The sequence below is a fragment of the Rhea pennata genome, chromosome 9, assembly GCF_028389875.1.
Source record: "Rhea pennata isolate bPtePen1 chromosome 9, bPtePen1.pri, whole genome shotgun sequence".
NCBI classification, from domain to species: Eukaryota; Metazoa; Chordata; class Aves; order Rheiformes; family Rheidae; genus Rhea; species Rhea pennata.
Genome location: NC_084671.1, coordinates 20,324,474 through 20,333,111, shown reverse-complemented (window position 1 = coordinate 20,333,111; position 8,638 = coordinate 20,324,474). Strand labels below are relative to the sequence as shown.

The 8,638-nt window shown below is 43.7% G+C and overlaps 1 protein-coding gene across 1 annotated transcript; it reads right to left on the bottom strand.

The window, feature by feature from the left end:
* Nucleotides 1-1,081: 1,081 nt before the first annotated feature.
* Nucleotides 1,082-6,851, bottom strand: SCG2 (secretogranin II). Its single transcript, XM_062582760.1, has 2 exons — nt 6,837-6,851; nt 1,082-3,327 (listed from the first exon to the last, which is right to left on the bottom strand). Exon 2 carries the CDS (start codon nt 3,311-3,313, stop codon nt 1,433-1,435), a length of 1,881 nt encoding a protein of 626 aa, XP_062438744.1. The 5' UTR covers nt 3,314-3,327; nt 6,837-6,851; the 3' UTR covers nt 1,082-1,432.
* Nucleotides 6,852-8,638: the final 1,787 nt, after the last annotated feature.

Sequence of the window (8,638 nt, the reverse complement as noted above, 5' to 3'; positions counted from 1 at the left end):
AAACAGGAAACTAAGAATTTTAATCTAGGCCCCAAGCGGGAATGCTGACTGGACTCGGCATCAGCAATTGCTCAGGATAATGGTGGCACCCAAAATAAAATCTTGTCTCTGCAGCCTTTGTACTTTGTGCCATTAGTCATCGCCTCACTAAGACTCATCCCCACCCCACTTAGCAGAGAGGAGATGCTGAAGAATACCACAGGGAAAACCACTTTTAAAAGAGGATCCTGGAAATGCTTATGCTGGAGCTGTCCCGGTGAAAAACACGGATGACTCAGAGTTACAGGAGCACATTTAGTTCTGGAAAACAGACCAGCTTTTTCAGAACATCCATTGCAGGCCTTAACAGGAGCTGTAAGACAAATTTCGAGTGTCCAGGAAACCAGGCAACAGAGTCAGTAAGTGAAATATAAGGGTTCTGTGTACAGTTGTAATGGCAATTTCATGAAATGGAAAACAGTATGTTTTTCTTACACAACAAAGTGCTCTTACCTACAGCGGTAGTTCCCTGCTAGCCTTGCTGGGAGCCATGAGTTTCTTTCTGCACCTCATCAGCCGTGAAAGCGAGAGAGGAACCTGCCTGCAGAGCTTCCCATCTTCTACTTGGATGAAAAGGTTTAATTTATATTTGTGTAGAGGTTTACCATAGAGTCTGTCTTAGCTGGACAGCTCATCTAGCCTGTCTCCACTGCCAAGAGATACAGAATCATTAATCAGTTGGGGCCTAACTTTGAAAAATATAGTGCAGCTACCACCCTGGCTGACTTCAGTAAGCTCCTCAGTTACTCACTACCCGTAGAGATAATGCCAAGCCCATGTTGCACAGTCCAGAAAACCAGGTGCGTATGCTATTAAGTTGTTCTACAATAAAAATAATTTACACTTCATAAAAGTTGTCTATAAAAGTAGAAATAATATTTCAGTTTAAAATTACTATGACTATATCAACTGCCACAAAGAAACACAATCTGTTGTCCAGAAATAATTTATTCATCAACAATAAAACACTGAATAGAAAAAGCCTTGTAAATAAAACTATATATATAATGCTTTATTTTTTTATTCGATACTCCACAAAAAACACTACAGACAGTAACAAAATAATCCAATTAATTTTAAAAATTTCAAATGATAGTTATCACTCTTCATTTATCATGTTTTATTAACAATGCAAAGGTTGTTTGTGTACATTTTATAGTTTTACTTGATTTCATTAAATTGTTTCTTAAAACACTTGAAGCAGTTATTTGCCCCAGAATTTATAACATACATAGGTATATCCATAAACAATATAACAGCTCTGAGAAAGATATGCAGACTGTTCAATGGTAAGTAGTCTAGCATAAGTTGTTTAGTGGGAGAGAGGGAATAAATCACAACTAAATTGGGATAGAAGTCAACACATTGAAAAGAAATAGTATTCGGGGAACAATTACATATTTTCCATTGCCCGTTTAGTAATGTGATCTCTTTCAAGCTCTGATTTCTCTTGCTTTAGATACTCTAGCACCTTTGCTAGCATATCCTCATCCAGATACTGCCTGTTCTGCGTGTCATCGGTTTCCCCGGGCATTGAAAGCCGTTTGCTGAGCGCCGCCAGCGTTGCAGACTCCTGAGGTCCCAGCTGACCCAGGTGCTCTCTGATCGCTTGTTCCAGTCGCTCATCTTCCTGCAGGTCATTTTCAGAAGCTGGAACTGGAACTCGTTTCATCTGGTTTGTGTTGATAACTTCAGGATATTTTGCCAACATCTTTGCCAAATAATCGGCCAGCTCTTCATCTTTCTCGTTCAGTTTTTCGTATTCCATTTGTCGCCTTTCCAAATCGTTAATCCATGCAGCTTTAGGAAACTGATGTCCTTTCAATCTTCTGGGAAGGTAAGGCAGTCTTGGCAAATCATTTTCTTGATTAAGACGATTTACTAAGTAGGAGGGGTTCTGATTAGCTAAGTTGTCTGTTCCCAGAAGACTGACAATATCTTCAATATTGAGGTCTTCGGGTAGATTTTCTGGAATAACATTAAGAGGCTGCTTCATGTATCCATTTTTAGAATTTACATTACTTTTAAATATATCGCTCTGTCCTAGATTAGTTTCAGAGATCTCATCAAGGTCTTCTGGGAATCCTACTTCCTGCTCAGCTTCCAACCTTTCACTCTGAAGCAGTTTTTTTTCTCCAGCTTTCAACATGTCTATTAAATCCTCAGGAGGAATCTGTAAATTCCTTGAGATTTCTATTATCTGAGCTATAGACTGAGGATCGAGTTGCTTATCCAAAAAGGTGGCTGCCCTTTTTTCCTCAAGCTCTCCAGTCCTTAATTTCCTATTTCCAGCACTGCCCGTCAGCCTCTTCAGGTAGTAATTCATTAGCTTTGAAACATCCTCTGACATTTGATCTTTATTCTCTCTTTTCATTTCATCCTCAAGGAAGCCGAGTTTCCCTGACCTTTTCATTTCATCATCAATCTCCTCTTCATGTTTATCAATTTCCTCTTTGCTATCTTTTATCTCTTCCTGGGTTTGACTTTCCACTTTTTCCTCTATTGGATTCCAGTCTTCTCCTCCAACCACATCTTCATAGGCAATGTTATTCACTTTATATACATCATCTTCGTCATCTGCATACAATTTCTGGTCCTCATCCAGCCTCTCTTTCTTGTGGTTACTTGGTCCTGCCATCTTCCCCAGCTCCTGAAACACAGACTCCAGTGTAGCAAGACTCTGGGGGGTGTATTGTTCTTCCACTATTTCATTAGTGCGCTTGAAAGGACTGTCTCTTGAACTGTCTTCATAGTGCCCCAGTGGCATTTTGAGATATTTTTGCCACCTCTCAGGCCACTTGTAAGTCTCATAATCATCAGATACTCCCACTGGAAAGTTATTATCCGAACTCAGACTGTAAGGTTTATTCTCCTTCGGGCCAACTTTTGACTCTTTCTCAGCTTGCCTCAAGGCCTCCAACATCACTTTAACCCACTGAGACTCATCTTCAGTCAATGAATCCCGTATATTGTCTGGTAGGCGAAGCTGGTCTTTGCTTTCCTTCTGTGGCAGGGGATAAGGAACGCTTTGGTAAGAGTTGTAATCAGGGCTGCTTTCTCCCTTGCTAGTTTGCTTGCGAAGATCTTCGATGTATTCCAACGCTTTGATCATATCAGGGTTTGGGAACCTTTGTAAGTTTTTCATTACATAGTCTGGGTCTTTCTGAAGCAGCTGGTACTGCTGGAAGGAAGCTGCATCAACACTACAGATTAGGACAAAGGAAAAGGTGAGAGCGCAGGCTGCTCCAAGCTGGAAGGTTTTAGTTTCTGCCATGTTTAAAATATTTCCTTAAAATAGAGAAGAAGGAAAAAAAAGGACAGTTAACATATGGAGACAAACTTAGTAAACTGCAAAGCAAAACAGAGATTGCTATTTTACACTCAAACTCATCGTGAAGAATACCACTGCTGTGTATGTTTTAATTAGTTATGGAAACCTAATAGACTTCATGCACAGAAACCGTATGTTTCGGTGGAAATTTATTTAGAGAATCTACTTTCTAAGCCTTTCCAGTGATTCCTCAGTTTATTGGAAACTACCATTTTGCAATGATATAAATGTTTTCTCTAAGCTCAGTTTCTTTATGAGCATCAATTTTCCAATGGCAGTACCAAAGTAAAAAAAATGGAAGTCCTATACAGCTCATGAAATGCCCATAGAGAAATCTAGATGTCATTTTAAAATGACAGCTTCAAACAGAAATCTCAGTGTAACCTTAAATGCTGCTCAAAAATATCAATATTAAAACTACATACAGAATTATTTTGTGTGATTGTTTCACTGGGTATCTAATTTCATGCCAGGGTAACACGACTGAATGGTGTTAAACTGCAATAAAATCCATGTAATGAAGTAGAGAACATGGCATATAAAATGATTTACAAGTTTATTTCTGTTGTTACTGTTAGTGTTTTTATTTCATTCTTCGTTATTTTATTTTTAAAATATATTATTTACACTATAGGTGAATTTAAGGTAACAGGATCTATGAATGAATCATTTCTCCATAGCCAAAGGGAGCCTCTGCATGAAAGTCTATCACCTATAATTTATCCTAAAAGCACTTTTTTTTTAGCATTTTTCTAAACCAGTTTTGCAAGAGGCAAGTTCTGATTAGTGATTTTTTTTTTCAGATAGTGTTTCCTTCATTCACTTCAGTGGAAATCAAATCAGGTCCTAGGACAGGCATAAACCTGACATAACTGAGCTAAATTCACAGTTAGACTATATAAACAGAAGTCCTTGTCTAATCTTTGTGTCCAGCTTACGTCGAGCACAAATAAACTTGCTTTGAAAGCACAGGATGGGGAAATATATGCATCAGACTGAATTAATGAGATTACAGCACTGCTGCGGAGGGGGACACACCTGTACCAGCCCAGTCCTGCGGGGAGCTGAGCACCATCCGCTCGCAGTGAAGTGAAAAATCCCCGTCACCTATTTCGGAGGAGACGCTCAGCAGCTTGTGCGAGGGGGCTCTGAGACAGACTAGGTTCTTTGCTGTTCCAGTTGCATTAATGAATAAAGTACAGTAAATAAATGATAAAGTTTGAAGCTTCTTTTATGAATTGATCTATTTTGGTTCCTTTGCTTTTGGTTTGGAAAAACCATCCTGTTGCGGTGCTGGTGATTCACGGTGGACTGAAGAAGCTATGTATACCGGTGTTTACTCATTGCTGTAAGCTGGAAGTGAGAGTCAATGTGCTCCTTCCAGCTCACTTGTAGATTTTTCCACTCGATTTTTGCTCTTAACATAATGTGATTTAACTAAATAATTAAAGCTGTATCAGTTCAGAGAGCTGCTTTTCTTTCTTTCTTTTTCTTTTTTTTTTTTTTCTTTTTTTTTTTCCCTTGGTATGCCTGAGCAAGTTAACATCCAGCATAGCAAATAATTTCCCCAAATATTTATGAATTCTGCCCTGGATAATTTTGAGAATTGACTTCAGAAAGGGTTAATTCAGACAGTTGATTAGAAGATCCCTCCCGCTAGATCTTGGTTTGCCCTAAAACCTACGTATCTCCTATTTGATGTCACAGAAAAGGCTCTAGTCCTATATATATCTCCAGGGGGAAAAAACTGCATAATTAATTACTTTTTGTGTTGAGCAGAACTTATTGTAGCAAATAAACAAAACAAAGTCTGTCACCAGACAGACAGATTATTAATAGAGTTAGTCTGCCTAGCATATGAGAAACTCTGTCTTTTTTGCAGGGTGGAGGAGGGGAGTGTTGTTCCATAATTATCTGCCAGGCACCTCCCCTAAGAGAGATGAGGAGCTCAGTCTCCTCTACTGCACACAACTACGTATTGTTATGTCCTCAGTAAAATTCAGCAGCATCCAATTAAAATGAAAATACTTGTAGTCAGGCGAAGTTAAGTTTAGTGTTCCATAAGCTTTTACTCAGCTGAATATTTCCCCTACAGAAATAACAGGTCATCAGTTCCTCTCTAGATATTTTGGGTACATTCATCTACAGATCAATTTTCACTTCTGGTTTATTGATAGATGATACCTGAAATCTTCATCAAGTGGAAGATTTCTTTTGGAAGATTGGAAGGATTTCTTTTAAAAGCTTTAACTTCAGATCATAAAATCTTGTCATTAAATATACTGCATTATTTAGGGTAAGAGGACTCCTCCCCAGTCTTTCAGACTTTAGTTTCCAATTTTGAGACAACAGAGGACATTTTAGACTATCTTCAGGATCTACAGTAAGGCTTCTTTTATGCTTCTCAAAGCACAATATGCTAAAATGGCTGTATTCTCTACAGCTGTATAATTATGAAGCTAGCCAAGAAGAAGGGGAGTAGACTTTTGCTCATCTGAACTGTGCAAGCAACCTCTTCTATTAGCACCTAGCAAACAAGAAAATCTTTCTGTGGCCAACAAATTAAGAAGGTGCTGTTTGCAAATGAGGGGACTGAGTTCCCAATTTAATGCGTACAAAGGTAATAAAGCCTGACAGAAGTTCTCTAGAAGAGAGACAAAACAATGAAATAAATCTCCTTTCTGTGATGTTTCCATGGCAACAGTAATTTTCTCTCTCAGTCTTTCCCAGTAGTCTTCTCTGACGTGAAGATAATGATTCCGGTGACATTTTTCTATGAAAAGTCATAAGCTTTCCTATAGATGAGTCCTTGCCCTAAGAGGCAGAGAGGGACTCTGACAGCAGTTTTCCATAAGAAAAATATGGAAATATACAATATTTTCTTCCTCCCATTTACTTTTTAATAAACAAAGTGACTGCAGTTAACTTGCTTTTTAAAGCACATCTTAATCTCTACCCCGCGAAAGGAACTCAAAACATGAACAAAATAAGAGCACAGAGAGTGGTGGGAGTAGGAAAACAAAACAAAAATCAAGGAGTGACTACAGTGACTGCCTGTATAAATGGAGGACTGATCGAGTTGTGTTTATATCCAAGAAAACCTTTCACCCCGTATTTTGAAAAGCCAAAAGTGTTGTGGCCGTGAGCCGGCAAGAAGAGTAAATGAAATTGCGAGCTGAAACATATTATGTTACACTTCCTGCCTAGTGACCGAACAGGGCTGATAATACACATGGATAAACCTCCGTGTCTGCCCGGGTTTGACACGCGCTGCCCGCCCGCCCGAGAGGGGTTGGTCCGCGGCTGCAGACACCCGGCGCAGCCCCGCCGGCCCTCAGCCTTCACTCTGCGGTTAACGCAGCCTTTCTGTCCCTGTCCCCGGCGCCTCCCTCCCGGCCGCGCAGCCCCGCGCAGCCCCGCGCAGCGCAGCCCCGCGCAGCGCAGCCCCGCGCAGCGCAGCCCCTACCTGCGTGCGCCGCGCCCGCCGCCGCCGCCGCCGCTTCAGCACCCGGACAGCGCCCGCTTATACCGCCCTCGCCGCCGACGTCAGCCGCGCTCCCCGCCCGGCGCCGCGCCGCTCCCGCCCGCGCGCGCCCCCGACGCGCGCGCGCCCCGGCCGCGGGGGATCAAATAAAGGGAGGTGGGAAAAAAAGGGAAAAAAAACACCCCAAGGGGCCGGGCCGGGAGCGCGGGCTGCCCCACGGCCCGCTGGAAGTGCCGCCGGGCGAGGAAGCCGGGAGGAAGGCAGCACGGCGCCGCCCGCCCGCCCGCGCCGGGGCCGCGGGCGCGGGGGCCGGGGCCGCGGGGGAGGGGCCGGGCGCCCCCCGGCCCGCTGCACCGAGGGCGGCCGGGGCCGCAGGAGCGGCTGCCGCAGCGGCCGGGGAGCCCTGCGCGCCAGCAGCACGGCGCAAGGGTTGGGGGTGTGGGTCTGCGGGCGCGTGCGTGCATACATGTGCGTGCGTGTGTGTGTGCATACGTGTGTGTGTTTGCATACGTGTGTGTGTTTGCATACGTGTGTGCATACGTGTGTGCGCGTGTGCACCCGTGTGTCTGCGCATTACCTGCAGAGCAGCGGCAGTCGCGCAGGGCGGGCAGGCCTGCTCGCTAAGGCGTAACGAGAGGCGCACACGCGTCCTAACCACTCGCCTTCTAACTGCTACATTATGAGTCTGTTTGGGTTTTTTAAGTGCTTAAATGAACCACTGCAGCCCAATACTGGCTGCTTGACAGCTTGGGGACACCCCTCCCTCTTCTGGGCTAACACCTGTGGCCCGAGGACAAGGCGCGGAGCAGCTAAACACACCGCAGCTGAGGGCCTTGCGCCAGCGAGCGGGAGCGTGCAGCACCAGCGAAGGCACGAGCACACCGCCGCGGGGCTCGCGGCCCAGACCCCGCGCGCAGCGGTGCCAAAGAGCACGCCTGCCCCAGCACGGTGCCGCCGCCGGGCCGCAGGAGCCGGCTTGGGCGCTGGGCTGAGGTCCTCGCTGGGCTGCAGATCACGAAAAGGAGAGGGAATACCCAAATATCACACCATTTCCAGTAAATGCCATCTCAGTTTCAGCTATATTCTCAGCACTCTGCGTGCAAAAAAGGCCAACGCCTGCATGCACAGATCACTAGGGTGAATAAACATCGCTTTGCCATAAATCAGAAAGCATGAAATCTAGCACATTACTTCAGCTGCTGTTCTGTGTTTTAGCTAATTCCTTCTGCTTCCTTTCTATTCCAGAAGGGCTGCTCTGTGCTGGCTTTTAGATACAGACTCCTTTTCCCCCAAAATAAATCTTTTCTGACAATTTTGACCTTTTACAGCACAAAATGCAAAAAAAAAAAAAAAAAAAAAAAAAAAAAAAAGGATGAATGAACCTTCCAAACCAATGAATGTTACAAAATTAAATTGTTATAAGAACAGCAAGGTAGAAATAATTACAGCTATGAGCACAGACAAAAGAACCGTCTTTGCTGCATTTGTTGTAGCTGAAGTGGACATCTGGAAGGCTTGTTTTACTCACGTGAAGTCATTTGTAAAAACAGGATCAGTTTCTGCCTGCGCAGAAGCTCTTCATCAGCATCTTTATTCAGGGCCCAGACACAAAGGAATCCAAAATTCCTCACTGGGACAATGAAGAAAAGAGAAAAAAAGACGTTAGGCTAGCACCCCTGAAGATAGAAACCAGAAAGGAATCTGCTGCAGTGACCATAAAGCAAGCACTGGTCTACACTGAGCAGCTCTGAACTGCTTGCTGAACACTACATATCTCAGCACAT

Bases quoted from the DNA above. Each gene is read 5' to 3' on its own strand.
- SCG2 (XM_062582760.1), bottom strand. From the start codon at position 3,313: ATGGCAGAAACTAAAACCTTCCAGCTTGGAGCAGCCTGCGCTCTCACC.